The following is a 23703-nucleotide window of genomic DNA, read 5'->3' as shown; positions in this document are numbered from 1 at the left end:
CGTAATTTCAATTCAAATTTAAATACAAAAGTGTTACATAGTTTCAACAAAGGGAAAGAACTAGATTGGTTTGAGAAATTTGAAATTAAAAAATGTAAAATTGAACATGGTGATAAATGCATTAATAATATAACAGATTTTGATCTACCTCCCATTTTAAATATGTACATAAATAATATCAAACATCCAAATAATTAAACTAATTATTTTAATTGTTATTATTTTTATAGTAATTTATAGTAATATTAAGTATTTATTATTCTAATATTTATTTGAGTTATAATTTCCGCGTTTCGCACGTTCAAATTGAGCGTCATTAAGAAAAATCAGCTGCTAATTGGAACGTCGCGTTGGCGGAGGTGTCAGCGGGTTCACTTTGGCGATTCCTGTCGAGAGACGTGGTTGTAGGAGTCCTTCAACCTGATGATGAGCTAAAAGGATCGAAATCCGAATCGTTGCAAAACAACTTACTGTGAGTAGGAACTATCTTTTTAAAAAAGATTGAACACCACACTCACTCCATCATTTATCGTTTCCGTTAATCACAGATTGGTATCAAAAACCAAGAAACACAGATCGCTTCCTCAACTTTACATCTGACCATCTTCTTCATACAATAATAAACACTGCCAAAGGGTTACTCCACAGAATTGTTGCCCTAATCCATGAATCATTTCACCACAAGAACATAAAAATATACAAACATATCGTCCAAAACAAACACTACCCCAAACACATAATCAACAAGTACAACTCAATACTAATACCATCCACTATTACTAATAATACTTCATTAAATCTAACAAATACAAACAAACCAGCATACATTTCCATGCCATTTATTCAAGTCCTATCACATAAATCAAACAAATTTCTCTCGTCCGATAACTTCAATACAGCTTTCAAAAACTATAAAACAATTCAAACACTTTTTTCCAAAATTAAAGATCCCACACCAATAACAAATAAATCTGATGTAATCTACAAAATCAACTGTTTAAACTATCCGGCAACGTACATCGGTCTTACATCCCAATATCTGGACAAGAGAGTAAAACAACATATCTATGATGGCAAAAAACCCAAGCAAAATCCTACAGCTCTCGCTACGTTGGCACGATAAAGAAAATGTTTTTCTGAAACCTACATCACACCAGACCGCATCTCACGATTTCTGAATAATTATCGATTAACGGTCACTAATCACCATACATTAAAATAAAATATCAAGGTTGAGTTTCTTTAGTTTTTTCTCACTAAAAAAATTAAATATAAAATTTCCTCTAATGATTTTAAAATGTACATGTCTCTGCTTTAAGTTGGTCTGGGATTTCTCTCGCCTAGGTAATTTGAAATCGGATTGCGAATTCAGACCCACGCAGAACGAACTCGTAATCCGTACGTCGAGTACATTACAGTTCTTGGAAGCTAAGTGCAATGCTATGTACCTCTAAACCCGCGTTGTATTAGTGATATCGTCCCATTTTTGTAGTCGGTAAATGTATGCTAATTAACCCAAAGCCTGGATTTTTTTCCTTTTATAGCTAGAACGGCTTTCTGGAATACTAATAGTTTATGCGATTGAACGAGCTACAACCATCACGTCTACAGAAGTTAATAATTTATGTTGGAACATACCTGTACATGTGCCCATCCAAACGTCAATAGCCTTGACATAGCTCACTTGAGGAAGACCACTCTGGATGCCTAAAACAGAAAAAGAAATCTATAACTGTCTCAATCAAAGGTTTATAAATATATTATATATTAATAAACTGTGTAACATATATAAAATAAATATGATTTTCTTTTATAATTATTGAGATTTTTTAAAGATTGAATTTACATGTATGTCTTCAAAATCATCCTGGATGTTTGCTTTCCCTGGACTCGCATAATCGAAGGGACCGACATTGGACCGGAGTCCGATATCCGAACAACTCGCCTCGTGTCGACTTAATATCGTCGTTTTAAATTAAGATACCCCTTCGAAACCAACGTGCCAAGGACTTCGTTGTTACAACAGAGTTATTTCCCTACTTTAATTACATTGTCAACAGGACTAGGTGTAAAAATGAAAATTGCTGGAACTTGCAAAACTTGAGAGCTGATGCATAGCTCGGCACCCAATTTGGTCTTGAAACTTTTTCGCATCAATTTTCAGAAAAGTATGGAAGAACAGGCCACTTTTTTTTACGAGTGCAGGTAATAAAAAAAATCAACTGGAAGACCGTGGGGCGTGTTTTATCATACATGCAGAGATCTGTTGGAGGCATAGAACACTGATATGCATTTTCATCTTAATCAGGTCTTTCTTTTATTTTTAATTATTTTCGTTGCCTAATTTAATCACTGGCAGAGATTAATTTGTGAGACGTGGAAAGGAGTGAAGAACACCTTTGGGTAGGTCTTGTGGGAGATTACATACTCATATACTAATATTTATACAAATTCTCGATCAAACTTTTCATTTTTCACACCCATGCACGCGCGCGCACACACAGTCGTACAGCACTCACGGAAGCACACACACAATCTGTCTCTATCTCTAACCTCTCTTTTATTCCCTTTCATTACTCAACACATTTTCTCCCTACTTTTCTCGTGTTTTTCTCTCTCTCCCTATCTACATATCTATGTTCATCTCACATTCTTACTGTCCTAGTTATACTATAAATACACTGTAGTCTATACTAGATTTTCTTTCCATTCAAATAAATATATCATTAGTTCTCTCTCTCTCTCTCTCTCTCTCTCTCTCTCTCTCTCTCTCATTCTCTCTCTTTCTCTCTCTCTCACTCCAACTATCTATCTTTCTCTCTCTATGTCCTAGTTCATATTATATTTTTATTCTAGTATATACAAGATTTCTGTTTCTATTCATATAAATCAATAATTAGCTCTACCTCTCTCAAGACATTCTCTATATATCACTATCTCTCTCTCTCTCTCTCTCTCTTTGTTTTTGCCTTAGTTTATATTATATTTATACTCTAATACCTCTCTCAAAACATTCTCTGTACATCACACACACACACACACACACTCTCTCTCCCTCTTTCGCTTTCCTTCTCTCTTTTAGTCTTTCTCTATTTCCTCTCCACACCCTTTCTCACTATGTCTCACTTTCTGTCTTGCTCTCTTTCCCACACACACACACTCTCTCTCTCTCTCTCATAATTCCCTTAATCTCTCCCTTTATCGCTCTTACTCTCTCTCTCTCACTCTTTATCTTTCTATTATTCTGTATTTTCTCTATTTTATCTCTTCTCCCTATTACCCATTTTTCTCTATATTTGTCTCTATTTCTTTCTCCTTCTTCTCTACTTCTCCTATTTAAACATTCACTTTTGTAATTCCTAAATTAATTTTGTAAGATTAATTAACAAAAAATGAAAATTTGTAAAACACTGAATGTATACATGCAGCAAAACGAATAACCACCAATTTTAGAAAAGAGGAGAAATGCAGACAGTTGGGAAAGAGAAAGAGAGCGAGAATGTGGGAAAGAAAGGGAGTGAGAGAGAGAAAGAGATAGATTGAGTGAGTGAGAGAGAGAGAGTAAGAGAGAGGGAGAGAGAGAGAGAGAAGACCGATGTTTCTTTTTATAACTGTAATAATAAACTTTATTATGTCGTGCTAAGAAACTGGTTATTGTTCCATAACATATATTTTTTTTAACTTAAAATAATGACAAAAACGGGAATGTAAACACAAAAAGTGTAAAAAGTGAAGTTTTTATTGTGAAGGCTTCATGAGTTTGATTCATAAACCGTTCGATAAAGGCAAAAGCAAAGCGTTTCGTATATTTCTTGACATATGTGATGGAAAGAAGAAGGAAAGCCTATAAGTCATTGTTAGTGATAAAAGCAAATTAAGCCGGAAAAAGTACCTTTCATTCATAGGCGTCAAGTTGACCTTTTCGCACCTTGAGGATTTATAGGGCCGTCAATTTCCATTCATTTGAATACCGGGCTCGTAAAACGTATCCTGGCATCGGGCCACAAATGGCCGGCTCTCGGAAGCATACGTCTTTCCGAGGTGATTTACCGTTTTACCACGTCCTCGCGAACCAGTCCCGATCGACGTCTGAAATACAACGATTTTCACACTCAGGAGAAAACGTCCGACGCAGCAGTTTGACTCGGAATCGTCCGTATGTAAATTCCACCGGTTGGAGCAGTCGGCCGACGTCTTTATGGTCAGACACGTGCAAACAGGATTGGTGGCATTCACGATTTTTTTACCTTTTAAAAGGCTCGCGTCAGCGAAGGACGGGGTCATGGTAAATTCCATTTTTTATAGCGCCATATCATCAAACGTGCTGATTATTTTAATTGTAAAGGTTCGAAATGTGCCCACTGAAATAACTTTATTAACTAATACTTAATCATTAGCAAATACATAAAAAATGGAGTAGTATCAACCTTATGTTAGATTGATATGCGGTATGCGGTATCCCTGAGAAACCGTCGGGTGGTGGATGGGAATAGAAAAACAGACATAAATTTTGGATAAGAAAATGTTTAAACTGTAATATGAAAATCAGTTTCCGGAAATCCGAGAGGAAGTAAAGGTGTTTTCAAGATAGGTGGCACTTTTTTCCACATCCTACATGTATTTGTTAAATGTAAACAATGTTTGTAATCCCAGGCCCTGATGATGATCTCAGTAAAGATCGAAACGTTGGCACGATGAAGAAAATGTTTTTCTGAAACCTACATCACACCAGACCGCATCTCACGATTCCTGAATAATTATAGGTGCCACTGTTTTAGAGTGGGAAGATGACCTATCCAAAACGCCAAATCGACGATTTAGGTTGATATTAAAAGATTTAATTATGGAGTAGATTTATTTGTTCAGTAGTTTTTACAAAGGATATTGACATAATAATTGGCTATAAACAGAAAAGCCGGAAGAAATTTGGTGAACAGTGGAAAACGTGAAAAAGATGGATTCAGAAAGTCTCGTTTTTTTGTAATTTGACGAACAATAAGGTGGTTTAATGGTATTTTTAACATTTGAAGGAGTCAGGGATAAATTTAACAGTAGGTCAATTTATTGCATTCTTGATATTACATCAGTCATGCAAAAGATAAGGACTAAAAAGAGAAAATAGACGAAAGGAAAACATAAATACATCGTCTATGGAATAGCCATCACAACCATTCAGAGGGGACGAAATAAATGGAAAGAAAACAAGGATGCTTCGTCTATAGATGAACCATACAACCATTGATAAAAGACGAAATAAATGGAAGGAAAACGAGGGTGCTTTGTCAATGGATGAGCCAACAAAATCATGGAGAAAAGAGGAAATAAATGGAAAGAAATCAAGGGTGCTTCGTCTATAGATGAGCCATACAACCATTGAGAAAAGACAAAATAAATGGAAGGAAAACAAGGGTGTTTCGTCAATGGATGAGCCAAAAAACCATGGAGAGGAGACGAAATAAATAGAAAGAAAACAAGGGTGCTTCGTCTATGGATGAGCCATCACGACCATTGAGAGGGGACGAAATAAATGGAAAGAAAACAAGGGTGCTTCGTCAATGGAAGAGCCATAACAATCATGAAGAGAAGACGAAATAAATTTAATAAGATAAGCTAAATAATGTGTGGTCACTTAACAAGAAGTCCACTCATTTGACTCTTTTTGTCGTCACCATGATAATGTCTATGAAATCAATTAAAAAATATAAATTGCAAGTAATCTACATATTTAGCAATATTTGGAAGTAACATTTTTACGTGCCTTACATTATTAAAAAATAAATAAAAATTAAATAAGAAGGCAAATTGGTGAAGCGTAGATCAGAATAAAACTTAGTTAACTATTTTCATTGAATGATGTTTTCATTTCCTACATACTAATATTATCTTCAATATTGCTGGTACGATTACCTATATTAAGGTTTTTTTTTTAATTTTGCTCTATTATCATGTCTAATTAAATTTTGTTTATTAATTAAAATACAATCTTGTTATAATACAATGTTATACAATTGTGCACAGTACAATATATATTGAAAAATTGATTTACATAAAAGTTTCCAATTAGCAAAAATCAGTTAATTATACGTAAGTTTAACAAAAAATTGTTGTGTTCCAAGTAGTCAAAATCAACCTTTTCGAACAGCAAAACATTGTAATTCCATGAAATAAACTCTTGTAATATTAATCTTATTTTTAAATCAGCATTCTACGATACACTAGGGAATTTTGTAGTTATTTTACCTGAAGATTGCGATGAAACGGCCAGGAGGGTGGTGACGCCGAGGGTCGTCCTTCCGGGCACGGAATCCACGTCCATCCAAAACGAGACCCAAGAGATGACGACGATGAGGATCGTCGGGAGGTAGCTCTGGACGAGATGAAACCCGACGGACCGGCTCAGGTAAAACTCCGCAACCAGACAGCTGTAATTTCCTGAAAAACAAAATTAATTGAACATACAACTGAGCGTTTCAACAATTAGTTTTAAATTGACATGAATTGACAATCTTGTCTTTCTCACTGTAAATACAGAAACGAATTGCTTTTTCCTAATTTTGTTTTGAAAAACTTCAACAGAGGTTTACCACAATAAAAAACCACATACAGCTACTGCTTCGTACAAATATTGAACGAAGTTAAAAATACTTTTTAGTTTGTTTTTCCTTTTTTCTGCGTTATTTATTTGATTTCTTCAATGAGCCTTCATTTATTTAACGTACCAAAAAAGGGTGGATTAAACTGCTCAAAAACGAATAGAGATTTATGAAATTTATTTTTATTCTATTAATTTTAATTAAATTAACCGATATATTTTTGTTAGTTGGATAAAACAAAATGGAAAATACAAATAGAAAACAAACAAATATTAATCCTTATTTTTAATAACGGATTTACTTAAGAATAGTAAACAGAAAGATTACGCTTTTGTAAAGAAATATTTTCGTATTTTCTCCATTTGGAGTTGTATTCTCTTTAACTGCCATGGAAAGACATTATCTCGATTCAAAATTTCGCAACATTATTGTGAGAATGAGTCATGGGGTCCTCGGCAAATGGATGGCAGAGGTACTTGGCGTTTCTTAGAGCGTCGTCTCCCGGGCTTTATCCAGATTCCAAGACTGGAAGTGCTAATAGGAGGCCTAGTGGATCTCAGCTCCTGCTAAGGGAGGACAGAAATATTGCCATTTCTTTAAGAATCCTTTCTACAGTGTCTGCCAGATCCTAAATGAAGTACACGATGTTTTGGCAAGGCTATCAACACAAACGATTCGTAATCGTTTTTGGGAAGTAAGCCTCACATAGTATGTCCTTTTGCGACGACCTGCAGCAACAGCCCGCCACCAGCAACTCAGGAGAATATGGTGCATTGCTTCCCGTATACTCGGTAGTCCTAAGAAGGACAATGAGGATCTTTAATGTCCGCACCTAACCTATTCGGCCTTGTCTGACGTTTTGATTCTCAAGCTGAGAGCTGACGTACCTCCGCATACGACAGAAGGGTGTTACTACCTCAGCGTTGGTGTAGAGGCAGCTCAGCCCCGAGGGGCCAAGACGACCTCGCTCTCTTCTTGCCCATTCCGAGTGGTCGGGTCCGCATTAAGCGTCGAACCTTATGCCGCACTACCTAAGCCGAAATACATCAGCCTGGTCTCCCGCGCAATCCCTAGGTCGAGAAGGCCACTTTACCTCCCAGAGTAGCGGGGCTTCCCTAGCGTAGAAACTACCGGATACGCTCCGGCTGCGGTTTTGATTAAAGTGGAATTGCTAACCAATTAATTAGCAATTACCGCCTACGGTAAAAGCCTCCAATCGAGCTCAGCCTACACTTACGTGCAAACCATACTCGAGTAGGAAAAACCGATTCACTACCCGTTCCCGTACGCCACTACTCACGCATTCGAGGGACTTTTCAGCATAATCATAGCTCCTCAACGCTTATACGCTGCCGTCCGATCCGCGTATCCCATGTGGCCGGGTGTATAACGGTGGTCTTACGCAAGTTTCGTGCGAAGGTCACAGATACAAGACAGACTCTTTTCTAAGTAGCCGCCAGGGTTCTCGCCACGGCTCATTGTAACATGGGAACCTTGGAATATTTCTGTTACCCCGTAGTACAGATGACAATGCACCCTCCCCCGTCTATGCAGACAGGATCTGGTGCCCTAACCCTCGAGTGCCTCTGATAAGGCCGATCCGAGTACAGCTTGTGCTTTAGAGAGGTGCCAAGCCTTCAGAGCTGCACAATTATTTTGCGCCCGGACTCCCCCCCCCCTGTAACCAAGGTTGCGAGGGGTCACAGGAAACAATGAAGGAACCTGGAGTGAGAAAGGGACGTGGATGAGGACACGAGATACCCTTTCTTGGGCCCCGAGCCTGAACACATTGTACCACCCGTTGTCGTAGTTCCACATTAAGCGGGCCACGACTCCCTGGTTGAAGAATATGGTGCAGCCAGCGCTTAGAAGAGAACAAGAATTGGAACGCTGTTATGTTTACCGATGAGTCCCATTTCTGTCTGTGTAGTGATAGCAGGCGCCGAGTCTACTGAGAGCGATGGGTGGGTACAATTCCCCAACTCCTGTTCTATTCAGTGCAGTTTGAAAGAAAGGGTTTAATGGTCTGGAGGACGAACTGGACTCCGTATTGCTGAAGGCAACCTCACCGCGATCCGTTGTGTCCAAGAAATTATCGAAGAATAAATCCCACAAACCAGGGATCCCATTGACATAAAAAACCCAAAAATTTCCCATCTGCCCCTTCCCTTATTGTCTCCAGACCTCAATCCCATTGAGCATATGGTATGTATTGCACAGAAAGCTGTTCGATTAACAACCGCAGCCAGTTGACCTGCAGCAATTGACTGCAGCGTTGCAACATCTATGGAGTGAAACTCCTTATGAAATTAATGATCACTATCATTTCGCCTAACAGGTAGCACAGAGGTTTAGCTAAGAGAGGACATAATACACGGTATTAATTATTTAAACAAATTTTTGGGTACAATAAACAAAATTATGGAATTAAAACCTTTTATTTTTAAAAATCCCAAAATTAAATTTTCCTCAGTAAAAACATAACAATTTCTAATAAAATTTAATGCAATTTATAACAAAAATAATATACAAATCCTAGGAAAAGTAAATCCTACAAATTTGGCAATATCCCTATTCATTTTTGAGAAGTTTAGTATTGTAGAATTGTAGAAAAAGGAATGTTTGCTAGCTTAAAAAACTGATCCCTTTTCGCCAGAAGGCCGCGATCCAAGTGAAATTTCATTAGGAAAGAAAGCAAGGTCGGAAACAGTGTAGTGATGTCAAAGCGGGCGTTAGTGAGGCGGCTAAGCCGCTTCCTTCTTTCCGCCGGATTGAGAGACAGGAGCCTAGGGGATATATCACTTGTAAACCACTTTCCTCCCCGTCCGGATAGAACTATTTGCTCTCTTGTATGCCGTGTCCTCGGAATTCGACTTTATCCCCCGAACCAACGCCTTTGTCAAGTGTCACACGTTAATAGTTAAATAATGTAAATTTCCCTTTTAGGATTGTAATTGAAAATTCCTTCTAAATATGACTATAGTCTGTTTCTCGGTGAAAGCAAAAAAAAGTTATCAACGTGGATTTCATTTTTTAATATATTTGATTCTCGGCGACAAATGAAATGACCACGGAGAGCTTTAGAGAAGTATATTTCATTTTAATTCATTAAATTCACTATTTTCCGTGATCCGCTTGACCAATTAATATCATTCAATTAATTAAGGTTTTTAGTTGAGATAATATTTTTAACCTCCATCCAGCAAAATCGGCCGTTTTTATTTTCTAAAAATTTTTTTGAATTTTATAAATTGATTCTGGCTATATTTAATCAATTATTGTTAAATCTGTAGGTTTAGTAAATTTAAAAGTAAATTACAACATCATTTGAAATTAATTTTTCAACTACCAGACAGTATAATCCCATTAGAGGAAAACGTAAAGTCAGTGTACCGTGACATCCATTAACTATAAAATTAGTATCTTTTATTAGATTATAAATTAATAATTTAGCTAAGAAATAGTTCAAGTTTATTGTCGGCCGGTGACGGATGTATGATTGGAGAATTTGTCAGTGTGGTGGCCTGAGTTACTTTTTATTTTTGGCGACGTTTCGAACTTATTGTAGTCCTTCTTCAGGCAAAACATTCTAGAAGGAACAAAAATAAAAATAAAAAATTTCTAAACAACATTCGATAAAGTCTGGCACTGCCACTTACTATGATATGGTGATTGTGAAAATGAAAAAAATGACTCTGCAGGGTACTAATTAAACTTTAAAAATTAAAGAATTAAAAAAGTTAAAAGGGTGTTATCGTTCGAATTTAAGTTATTAGGTAGGATAAGGTAAAAGGTAATGGGTGTTCCATATATTTGCAGATTCAGTCGTGTGGACTCAAGTTTGAGGCGGTCTACATCTCCCTCTGAGTTGATATTGGTGTCATGTCGTAATCGGATTTGTTTGAAGACGTGTCGGTAACATTTTCCGAAGGTTGCGTTGAAATTCGTTGAGTTAGTATATAGATTCGGTGACGAGGGGCTTATGATAGTTCGATTCATGCGTGAAGTACATGTGTCCTCATCTTTAACCACGTTTGAAGTTTCACGCACCTTTGTTCAAGGCTGTAGCATCTAAGTTATTGTTTTTTAATTCATTTTTGTGCTACTGGACATTTTTTGTCATTTGATTTGTTCCACCAATATAAACTTTTCCACAAGAGCAGGTATTTTGTAGACCAAGTTATAAACTTGTTCTATTTTGTCTTTGAGTCCGCTGTAGAAGGTGCAGTAAAAGTTGTAGATGTTTCGGAGTCCAAGTTGATATTTTTAATTGACCGAAAGCCCTTTTCGATTAATTGTGTGATCATAGGAAAGGAAAGAAAAGAGAAATATCTCATATTCTATAGTCTCAAGGTGTTCCTTTGGCGAACTGTGCTGGAGAGCTTTGCCTTTTCCCCTTGGATTAATCTGTTCACAAAAATGCATCCAGGTATTCATTAAGCTTTAGGATCCGTCCGATTTTGGTGAAATTTTTTCCGTGAAACTCCTGGCTGGAAGCTGAATTTAGGTTTTTGGTGGGTGAGATGTTGTAAACAGAATTTTAAGATTCTTGAAGTCGCGGTGTCTGGTTATGTTAACCAGGCCCAGTTTTGGGTGCAATTTTCATTTCGGATATTTCTGACATCAAGGGTATGCTCCCAGTCTGTTCTTTCTGTACAGTGAAATTCAGATCTGGAGGAAATACATTAAAAGAGCTGAAAAATTCATCAATCCTATCCTCCTTCATGAATAACAATATGCCGTTAACATATTTTTGATGAAAAATATCACCTTATTGTGCTTTTCCATCACAATTTTTCTGGCCGCCATTCTTACAACTTCTCCAATCATGGCTAAGAATTTTCTTAATTTTAAGGCCTGACAGTGATGGTAAACACAGGTTTGCCATTGATCTATCTTGTGTGTTTTTAACAATTAATCACTCGGTTGACACATGGGCACCTGCTTTTGGGCCAAAGCCCGCGCAGGTGCCCCTTATGAAGAGAAAGGTTGCTCGATGTGTCCCACATAATAAGGCGTGTCATGCCTTTGCTCCGTACAGAGAGCGTGTAGGCATGCTGCCGGACTTAAGAAGGGTTCTCGAGCACGGTAGCGAGTTTCAGCCAAATGATACCAGCGGATTCTTCCCACCCATGGTCCCAAAAGGCTGCTGGTTTCATTTGGCTCATAGACCGGATGTTAAAACTTCCGCTAACACCTAATAACTATAAAAAAGAATTAAAAACTATTAAAACCTCAGCAAAAAACAACGGGTATCAAGAAATATTTATTGATAGGTTGCTAGTTAAAAGAATAAAAAAATTAACTTTAAACGAATCAAAAATAGGACTCAGCCACCCCACCACAGATGAATCATTAGGTTTCCGTTGTTTTCCATACATTGGTGAATTATCGGAAAAAGTTAGTAAAATTTTTAAACAAGACGGTTTTAGAATAGCTTTTAGAAGTACTAAGTAGTAACGTAAAGAAGTAAGTATTGAATACCACACTCACTCCATCATTTATCATTTCCACTCAATTAACAATCTAGTTGGTGAACATAGAAGAAACAGGTGATGATTAACACTGAGTATTTATGCACGATAACATACGAGGGCACCATATAATAAACAAATATACAAATAGAGTATTTCAATTAGATTATTAATTATCCTCTGTTTTTCTTTATTTATTAGTGGTGGTTAAAGTAATGTACTTGGTTGTTCCAATAAAAATTGTGATAATTTACAATAAGGCAGGGGTGCTCAAACTTGAACTGCTGGCGATCTACCTCAATATTTTTAGACTACTTACGATCGACTCTGAGAGGGTGCAAGTGTGTGTGATGCAGGGTTGTCGTACATACACGATACACCCTACCTACCTAGGTAGGGTGTACCGTAGCATATATAGATATTAGCTTTCTGCACAATATAGGTACATTATTTTAGTCAAGGTTTGGGTTAGGTTTAGTTAGGTTCTTCTCTACAATATCAATGAAAAAACTCATAGTTATTCAAAATTGCGAGTTTATTGGTTGTTACAAAACAAAAGAGTTACATATGGTGTTAAACTTAACTAAGGAGTGGCTTTGGATGTTGAAGCGTGGCACTGCATGTCCTCAGCATACTTTTCATAAGATGGTACGTAACCACTGAGTGCTAATCGCAAGCATGATGACATATGATCGTCAGTTAGTCGATTGCGATATTTTGACTTAATTATCTTCATTTCAGAAAATGAAGACTCGCACAAGTAAGTTGACCCAAAAAATGCCGTCAGTTGAAGGGCGATTTGCCTTACATTCGGATATTTATCTTCAGATATAAAACACCAGAAATTTGTATTAGATGCTGTAGCTTTGAGATGTATATCTGATATAATCTGCACCAACTCATTTTCAACAGAACATGAGTTCATATTAAACTGACTTGCTATTTCAGTAGCTAATTCCTCAATGTTTTTACATGAAAAAGGATAACTCATAAATGATGCTATATTTTCCAATTTACTGCAATCATAAAAACGCATTTCGAATTGTCCCAAAATATTTGATAATTCAGCCTCATACGTATCATAATTCAACTGAGGAATCCTTGCTTTCAAAGACGGAAAATGTTTCAGATCCTTTCTTTTCAGTTGATCTATCATAAGTTGCAATTTACTTTTGAATGCGTTTACTGCGCTAATCATCTCAATAATAGTTTTTCCTTTACCTTGAAGCTCCAAGTTAACGGTGTTTAAGTGCATTGTGATGTCAGTCAAAAATGTCAAAAATGCCAAATCAGTCAGCCATTTTTCGTTTTTCAAAATCTGAGTGTCATCACCTCTTTCGTCTAGAAAAGCTGTTATTTCGGGCAATAATTCTTGAAACCTTTCTAGGAATTTTCCGCGACTCAACCACCTGACGTCCGTGTGAAGAACTAAATCAGTGTGTTCAGCTGACTCCCTATCTTCCAACTGCAACTGAAAGAGCCGCCGTTGCAAGCTACGTGCACGGATGGAATTCACAATTTTTGTTGCAATGCCCATAATTTCCTCCGTGTTTAAAACTTTTGAACACAAAACTTGTTGATGTATAATGCAATGGAATGAAAAAAATGAAGGGAATTCTTCATTAGCTCGACACAATGCCACAAAACCGTTTTTGTTTCCAGTCATTGCTGGTGCTCCATCGGTTGTAATGCACACTAATTTATATATTGGTAGCTCGTAGTTTTTTACAAAATTGAAGAAAACGTCATATATATCTTCGCCACGGGTCTTCCCCTTCAGAGGAATGATTGTCAAAAATTCTTCCTTAGCCAACATGTCATTGAATACCTCCGAATAAAAATACACAGCTGGGCAGTGTCTGTCATATCGGTGGATTCGTCGAACTGTAAAGAAAAGTATGTACATTCCATGATATCATGTTTTAGTTTATCTGCGATGTCCTGACTCATGACTTCAATACGCCTTGTGACAGTCGGACGAGATAACTGAAGTTCTCTAATAGCAGACATGATTTCTGTTTTATTTTTAAAATCTCCAAATAAAGTCTCACCCGCTTCAATAAATGCTTCCTTCACCACCGATCCATCTTCGAATGGTTTCTTGTGTTTCGCCAATATATGAGATATTTTAAATGACGCGATCGTAGCAGCTTTTGATTGTTTGGCTGGTCTTGTGAACATGGATTGTTCTTTTTTCAAACAAGATATCAAATCACTTACTTTTCGTTTTCTTAATTCACTCTGTGGCGGAAAATCCTTTTCATAGTTTTTATGAACCGTTTTATGATGCCTCTCTAAGTTACCACGCTTAGGTATTGCAACTGACGCACGACAAATAACACAAATGCACTTATCCTTCACCATACAAAAGAAAAATTCTTCCTCCCAATCCTTATTAAAATGATACGTTTTAGATTTCACTGCACTCATTTTCCACTATTTAATAATAAACTTTGTATCGACGTAGTATCGCCATCAAGTTACAATTCAGAATGACTCCAATTCCTGCAGGCACAACATTTATATCGGCGTGAACGAAAGTCTCGAATGTTCCCGTCAAACGCGCCGCCCGAAACTAGACTGTACTGTCTCTCGTTGTTTCTAGACTAGACTGTACTGTCTACTAGTCTAGAAACAACGCGGCTTTTCTTTGACAAGTGCCGCGCGTTCCTTTGATAAAGCCACCTTTTGCCGTAAGCAGTGTTATTTTATTACGTAATACATTTTTGTAGTTTAGTTACCTACCTACTTATTAAAAATTTTTTTCTTCTCGAGATCTACTCAAAAAAGCACTCGCGATCGACTGGTCGATCGCGATCGACCGTTTGAGCACCCCTGCAACAAGGTGTTGTAGGAAGAAAATATATTTTACATAAACATAATATATTTAAAAAGTATTCAATTAAAATTTATATATCTAAGGATATTCGAACTCATTTAAGTATTTTTCGGTTCGAGAAGCATACTGCATGATTACGCTTAATATGGGATTTCTATATAAAGAAAATGTGTATTTATAAAAGATGAAAATGCCTTTGGCTGAGATTGGAATGCTCAATTTTAGTTATAACAACTTGGTGAATGTTTGTACGAGTTAAACATCAATTCAATCAAACAATCAGCGTTGATCATTGCGTTTTAACATTTCTCCCTTGTTGTTTAATTTATCGGTTGTGTTTGATGCCTTGAACCGACCTCGACTCACGTAGCGTTTCATTGCTCGATACCCGTCTCATTATTCATTATTTCATTCAATGTCACGGGGCAATATGTCGCTTCGTTTAGGAAGCGGAATGAATCATGGAAATACAATACAATTCAAAATCAAGGTTGCATAAAATTGGTTTTGCTCTGAGGATTTATTAATAGTCGTAGAAGTGCTGTAATGGATCGTTAATCACGTTTTTAAGTTGCAAATTTGTAAAACATTTTTGGTCGGTGGGTAAATGGTTTAATGCTAGTCAAGGTTGGGAGATGTTTGAGTGATGAACGAGTTGGCAACTTCCGATGCACCTGATCTGGCTATCGCTGTTTTAGTTTGCCACCAAGTATTAATTTTTTATATCGTTAGTATCATAAAATAATTATTTTCTAATTGAGTTAATTTATGATAGTAAACGATATTCGACACTGTTTTTGTATCAAAAATGGCACAGAACAAATGCATCTGGCAGTGTGCCGTGTTCAGATTTAAATTATACAATTTTGAATATTTTTTGTGGTTCGGACAATTTCCGATCATCCTGGTTAATTATAGCTAAAGGACCAAAAACGACTAAACTGCTCAGTTTTCTACCTGCAGACCTACAAAAGAAATCCTGACACGTTATAAGGACAATCCAGCCACCCAATTTGTAGAGCGTAGTTTTTTATTTAAAAAGAAAAATGCCTAGATTAAAATATCGGGTTGTCCGGAAAATAATGCAGGATTTTAAGTTTTCATTAAAAAAAATCTATATAAAATATTCTGTTTACGTTTACAGGATTACTCATTTGTATGAATGTCAACACTTATTAATCCTCTTCCAAATGATATTGTTTGTTTACCTCTGTAGCATTCCGCTACTTGGAAATAATTCAGTCATCCTTATAATGTCAAAGCGAGAATTTCGTACGATTTTCTTTTACGAGTTTAAACTCGGCCGAAGCGGAGCCCAAACGGCTAGAAACATTAACCAAGTCTGGGGCGAGGGTTGTGTTAATGAGTGCACTGTGCAAAGGTGGTTTAAAAAATTTCGGGAGGGAGATTTCAGCCTTGAAGATGAAGAAGGTCGTGGAAGGCCTTCCTCTCTTAATGATGATGTTCTGCGATCAGTGGTGGAAGAAAACCCCAAAACAACTGTTCGAGAACTTGCAGAGCAACTCAAAGTCAGTAAAACGACCGTCGCTGACCACCTCAAGGCGATTGGAAAAGTGAAAAAACTCGAAAATTGGGTTCCACACTCATTAAACGATCGCCAAAAAAATCAGCGCTTTGATGTTTGTGCATCACTTCTTTGTCGAAACAAAAATGACCCATTTCTGGCCAGAATTGTTACATGTGACGAAAAGTGGATTCTGGACAGTGGCTCGACAAAGGAGAAGCTCCAATACATTTTCCAAAGCCCCCAACTCTTCAAAAAAAGGTAATGGTTACGGTATGGTGGGCTTCATTTGGTTTAATACACTACAGCTTCTTAAATCCTGGCGAAACCATCAATGCTGAATCATACTGTAACCAAATTAATACCATGCATCAGAAATTGGCAGTAATGAAGCCCTCTTTGGTCAATCGGAAAGGGCCCATTTTGTTGCATGACAACGCTCGACCACATGTGTCACGTGTAACGTCACAAAAATTATTGGAGCTTGGCTATGAAACTTTGCCTCACCCACCCTACTCTCCGGACCTCTCGCCTACTGACTACCATTTTTTTAGACACCTGGACCACTACTTACAACACATAATATTCAAAAATCAAACGGAACTGGAAAATGCATTTATTGACTTTATCAATTCTAAAAATTCTGAATTCTACTCAGACGGAATTAATAAGTTACCAACACGTTGGGAGAAATGTATTGAGAGTATGGGAAATTATTTTGATTAAAGAACATTGCTTTAAAGTAACTAGTTTCTTTTTTTTTGTTTAATACCAAAATCCTGCATTATTTTCCGGACAACCCAATATATTTTATAATTATTAAAAGTGAATAAAGAAAGATAATCTTCATACTTTAAATATTATAGAAAATAGATATATGAATAGCCCTGGATAGTCAAAATTCACATTTAAAGGGTGTATTTTCTAGATGGCCCGGCTGAATTTCTTTTAATCAGAAAACGTTACCGAAATACCTAAAAATAGTGTTTAATATTTTTTAGTATAGTTTCAAAGTTTTACCTTTCTTTAGAGAAAAATTATACAATGTAAATCAGGCCCAGTTCAACTTCAAAATTTCAAATAGATGTAGATGTAATTTTTCAGGGTATGGTAGCCCTTTAAGAGCTATTGTATCCCCCGTTCTTTGCCTAAAGCACATCGGTGAGTCCTATTTCATCAAGAAATTTGATTAATAGGCCCGGTTTCAGTGGTTGAAGCTCTTCATGGTCACATTATACATCCCAAAAGATATCCTACTGCGGGCTAGTGTAGCTCCGCAGTTTGTTAGTAAATGTGTTGGTGTCTCTTCTGCCTCCTTGCGGAATCTGCATGTGCCATCTTGGATTGTTCCAATTTTCTTTAAGTGTCCATTTAATCTGCAGTGTCCTGTTAAGAATCCTGTTAGGATTCGCAGTCTGTTCCTACTTCCTTTGACACATTCTGTGATTCTTTCCTACCAAAATTGGTTAGATTGTCTATGTCCAATGAGTGAATTTCAAAGTTCCCTCATTTTCTTTTTGTCCTTCTGTCTGAGCTATTCGTTAATAGTGTGGATTCCTATGCCACAGAAGGGTTCAGGTCCTATCAGCGGTGTGGCAGCCCCTTTCCTTGCAAAGGTGTCCGCTTTCTCGTTGCCTTCTACTCCCATGTGTCCTGGGACCCAGCACAGGCTGACTTTATTCTGCATACCTAATGTGTTTAATTTGGTTTTGCAGTTCAGCACCATCCTTGAACTAATGATACTTGAGCTTAGTGCTTTGATGGCAGCTTGGTTGTCTGACATGATAGCTATATTCTTGTTTTTGTACCCTTTACATTGATTGGACATTGAATTGGGTACATCTTTCGATGCATGAATCTCAGCTTGGAAGATATTGGTGTGTTTTCCCATGGGTTCTGAGTATTTGGTTCCAGGACCGAATACTCCTGACCCTGTACCTTCTTGTGTTCTGGATCCATCTGTGTACCAAAGGATGGTGCCATTTTTAAAAGAGTTATTTCCTTTTCTTTTCCATTCTTTAAATTTTAAATAAGCCCCATACATCCTGCCACAAGATTTTGAAGTTAGAACAATAGTGCAATCGAATTGTAAATTGGTTAACAAGTTAGGGGGAAAATTTGAAAAACCAGTCATTTGGTTTGCTATTCATAAATCACATTTCGTGTTTGAACTGCCTGTTTTGAGTTAAGATGTAAAAATTTGCTCTTTTTAACCACTCTTCAACAGTGCACTTAGCGATAGAGTCAGGGAAGGTGGATTGTACGTATTTTCTATCTTTTGCAGCAGTTCTTCAACTGAGGTTGCTGTGTTATTATTGGCGTTGACACTGTTTTTTAAATGACCCCACAGAAAATAATCAAGTGGAGTTAAATCGCGTGATCGAGGAGGCAAACTGATCAGGCCATGAGCATCTATCTATCCCGAAAGTGTCGATTCAAAATGTGTGCTAGTCATCCATCAAGCTGGAGGATCATTCTTTGTCGTTACTGCAGAGGAACATCATCTAACAGTGTTGCTACTGTAAAACACCTGATGATGATAAGTGTACGAAATTCTCGGATTTTCCTTTGCCTACGTTCAAAAATTTCAACGGCTGCCATTCACAGTGATGTTGAATTCATCAGTCGATAGGATGTATGGAAGAACGTTCTCCTCAGCCTCCCAAATCGACATTTGTGCACGGAACGTTAAAACCCCTGTCATAATCAGAGTCACGAAGACCCTGTACAATATGAGAGCGATACAATTCTAAGTCCGGAGCACATTTCTAATTTTATTTTTTGTAAAAACTAAAACCCTTCGAGCATTTGCGACAGAGGAATTCGCGAACACACAGTAAAATATTCATCTCCTCGTCAAAATTACGCTACAGTTTCTTGGTGATGGAACAGCAACTGATCCGCATCTCCTCCCACTGCGGTCAACACGAATAAATGTTTTGTGGTTTACTCTACGAAGATCAGGAAATTTCTGGGGTACATGTAACTCGACTCCACGACGAGCAATACCACGTACATATCTACACGCTGTTGATCGGAAGAATGTGTTTTTCGGTTCATTTTGAATGAAATACTGAATGTAATGAACAGGTAATATTGTGAAATTTATTTACTTCCAGGAATTTGCTGTCCTTTAATTTGCTATTATTTGCTTTCATAATGCGATTTAGACAAACAACTCAGGATTTCTGTGACTGAATAATTGTTTGTGAAACTTCTTGTATCGGTTTATCACTGTGCGCTGACGGAGACGCGCCCGATTTGTGACGTACACTGTACCCCTCTATCTAAAACCCCTATCTTCTCAAAATCCACAAATCGCAACACGATTCCCTCCTGTTTCTTCAAAAATCCGTCCCTTCCAGCCTTTTTGGCTCTCTTGTCCACCATCTCTCCGGACAGCCTGGCCAAGGAAGGATCAAATACTGAGTTCGTCGGACCACAACCGGTATTACCCCACTCTTTAAGCACAGCAAAAGAGTGTATAGGTAGCTGGGGCATGAAACAATTCCTTAAGGAATGGAATATTTCCCCCGGATGCAGGCAATCGAAGGAGTTTCTGAAGGAAATCAAACCTAAAGAAACGAAATGGCTACTCTCTAACTCTAGGAGGGGAATAAGGAGGCTGATAGGTATCCTAACGGGCCATTGCCCCTTGAGAAGACACCTCTTCATAATGGGTACTCTACCAGACCCCTTCTGCCGCTTCTGCGAAACAAAAGAAGAAACGGCCCGACACTACCTCGCAGAATGCGATAGGTATGCTAGGGAAAAATGTAATACTTTCGAAGGAGAGGACATAACCAAAACACTCCCCAGGATAAAATGGTCCACAATCCTGGGGTTTGTGAATAGGTCCAAAAGGTTTATGCAGGACTCGTGAGCCGACCAGGTCCCGGACCTTTTAGGGATGGGGTACGGGCCTACTCAGGCTTTTAACCCCTCGGGTCCTGGTCGCCCGCCCTGTGTAATATATATACCATCTCTCCGAGCGACCTTCTATCGCCCTATCTCCCCAAAGTGTTACACCATGGTAATTATCCACCGTGTAAGATTGTCCGACTATTGGTTTTCTAAGCACATTTATCCGCGTACTGACATTAGAATCGCCTCATCCTTAACTCCGTGTGCAACTCCCGACAGCATGGTCCCAAACCTATCATCGCCATTTTCCATTAATATCTCATCTCCCTTTGTCCATCTACTATCATCATAATCCCACGAACGAATCCTCCATCATTATCCCCGAAGACTCCATCATCTCATTTGCTACCACCTAGATAGCAATGATATCATTGTCATCGCCACTGGATTTCAACATCCATCATCATCATCATCGACGATGCAGGCCAGTGCACTGGCCTAGTCATCGCCGAACAACGCACGAGAGAAATTCACCGCTTTCCGGTCTTCATCGCCTTCAGTGGGATTCATCGCCTTTAGACCGTCATCGCCTTCAGGTCTCCAATACGAACATCGGCCATCTTGTAAGACATAGAAATTTTATTAAACAGTGAGTCATCAATTACTCCTTTCGTTCATTATTTATTCCTTCATTTAATTCTTCCTAAACTAACATCTCCCATTCAATCGGGAATCTTCCATTCCCGTTGGTGCCGAAACAATCTTCTTATTAATTTCAACTCATCTCTGGCGGTGTTCGTCGGCCCCATTTTGTACCTGGCTGCTGGCGAACACACTGAACTGTATAAAAATGTGATTTTTATCTATCCTGCTTCATTCATTTATATATATATATATATATATATATATATATATATATATATTATGCAGGGTGGGCGACCAAGAGCCGAGGGGTTAAATGCCTGGATAGACTCGTACCCCATCCCTAAAGGGTCCGGGACTTGGTCGGCTCACGTGTCCTGCATAAATCTCTTGGACCTCTTCACAAACCCCATGATTTTGGACCATTTTATCTCGGGAGTGATTTGGTGATGTCCTCTCATTCAAAAGTTTCGAATCTATACCTGACGTACCTATCACACTCGGCGAAGTCGTGCCGTGCCGTTTCTTCTTTTATTTCACAAAAACGGCAAAAGCGGTCTGGTAAATACCCATTACAAAGAGGTGTCTTCTCAGTGTATAATGGCCCGTCAGGATACCTCTCAGCCTCCTAATTCCCTTCCTTGAGTTAGAGAATAGCCATTTAGATTCTGTCATTAATATATTATATCTATTATATATAATATCTTTGATAAGATCGTTAACTCTCTTTAGATATTTTTTATTAATAGAAAATGTATTTTAATCTAGATGATTTTTTTAAATGAAAACTGATGGCCTGCAAATTGGGTGGATGGATGGTCCGTGACGACCTGTCGTTCGGCGACTTTATTAATCTGGATTTAATCCTTACACCTTCATCCAGACAAACTACACCGTAACAAGACCTTAGGCTTTTTGGAGTAACTTATCATTTTGTGGGGCTATATTGCGAAAATAAATACGCAATACATTAATTTTAATGACCAATATTGTAAATATTTATAATATGAGAAATTATGCCGGTTGTAACCGGTATTTTCTGATTGATACATATCTATTCAGGGTCGTAACCGTTTTTTCGGGGTGAGAATGCCCTTTAAAACAAACGGCTGCACAAGTCTAATTTATTCCGATCGCCCTTTCTCCGTCGTATAATGAAATTGGCGACAGCACTTCGAGAATTCCAAATTTTCCACCCGTTTTAAAGCCTTTTACTTGCACTTTTATTAATTTCGTGTTAATTTTTAAATGGCCTTGGCTCTGTTACAAGTTAAATCCACCTCTTAATAGCAGTTTTTGTATATTCCTCCCCATTGTATTTTCAAGCCCTTATTATTCCTTATTTTACGAATGCATTTTTTTATGCNTATATATATATATATATATAAAACGCAGGGTAGGTGACGAAGACCCGAGGGGTTAAATGCCTGGGTAGACTCGTACCCCATCCCTAAAAGGTCCGGGACTTGGTCGGCTCACGTGTCCTGCATACCTCATGGACTTGTTCACAAACCCCAACATTTTGTATCATTTTATCTCGGGGAGTGATTTGGTGATGTCCGCTCCTTCAAAGATTTCAAATCTGGACCTAGCATACCTATCACAGTTTGTGAGGTAGTGCCTTGCCGTTTCTTCTTTTGTTTCGCAATAACGACAAAAGGGATCTGATAGAATACCCATTACCAGTGGCCCATCAGGATACCTATCAGCCTCCTAATTCCCTTCCTTGAGTTAGAGAACAGCCATTTCGGTTCTGCTGGTTTGATCACCTTAACGAACTCCTTCGATTGCCTGTGTCCGGGGGATAAATTCCACTCCCTAAGGAATTGTTTCATGCCCCAGTTATTAATACTCTCCTTCCCTCTTGCTCATAGAGTAAGGTAATACCGGTCGTGGCCCGACAAGGAAAAAAGCCAAGAATCATAATATTGCGAGTCCCGTGTCTGTCAAACAAAGAACAATTACTCCAGCAGTTAATTGACAATAACCCTGAATTTGGTGAGGAGTGGAACACTGAAAATGTTAAACCTTACGGTACCCTGTGGTAAACCCCGTGAAGGAACAGACAAACTAGTATCTTGGATTGTAGAAATGCTACCCAAGCAATGGGAAATGGTCGTGAAGGCAACCAAAGTATTCCTAGATTACCAGGTCTGTCCAGTAAAAAATTTTGAGGAGACAACCCAATGTTTCAAATGCCAACGATATGGGCACACATCACGTCTATGTTAAGCAGATAAAGAAACATGTGCTAAATGTGCTGGGGAACACTTCACTAAAACGTGTACAAGCGAAATCAAAAATGTGTTAACAGTGCTAGTGCGGGACTTGATATCAAACATAGGTCTGACTCAAAAAAGTGCCATGTACACGCACGAGAATTACTGAAAACTAAGCACGCCACGGAATATGGCAAGTTGACCTCAGCACAACCTACTAGGAGAGAGCGAGTCCTAATTATGCAAACTGAGACTGAAAGGGTCATGAATTTGCGACAAACGGATATTGTTGCGGCACAAAAACCAACACCACCCAACAGTGATGAATAAAATGTCAGTGTAAGTGTTCGTGCAAGTGTTAATCTAAGTGACAATGCAGTCAAAACCAATGAAGAATATACTAGCTTTAATTACTACTAGATTTAATTGTATAAATAAACATATTGTAAATACTTTATTGTATATATAGTGGTAATTAGTACGAGGGGTGCCCACTCTCTTTCTCTCCTGGGCGGGGTGCAGTTTACGGGGGGCACCCCCTTCATTA

At 38.0% G+C, this 23703-nt stretch overlaps 1 protein-coding gene across 1 annotated transcript in view; it reads right to left on the bottom strand.

Moving 5' to 3' along the window:
• The window catches only part of LOC106668297 (glycine receptor subunit beta-type 4-like), a 484524-nt gene that overhangs the window by 31240 nt on the left and 429581 nt on the right, over positions 1-23703 (bottom strand). Inside the window, exons 7-8 of the mRNA XM_024225359.1 lie at positions 6241-6432; positions 1639-1707 (exon numbers count right to left, since the gene is read on the bottom strand). Of these exons, the coding sequence (XP_024081127.1) occupies positions 1639-1707; positions 6241-6432 (261 nt within the window). The remainder of the gene's footprint in view (positions 1-1638; positions 1708-6240; positions 6433-23703) is intronic.

This window comes from Cimex lectularius, unplaced genomic scaffold (genome assembly GCF_000648675.2).
Source record: "Cimex lectularius strain Harlan isolate CLEC.00 unplaced genomic scaffold, Clec_2.1 scaffold11, whole genome shotgun sequence".
Lineage (NCBI taxonomy): Eukaryota > Metazoa > Arthropoda > Insecta > Hemiptera > Cimicidae > Cimex > Cimex lectularius.
Note: the sequence above shows the minus strand (reverse complement) of the source record. Positions and strands in the feature narration are given on the sequence as shown.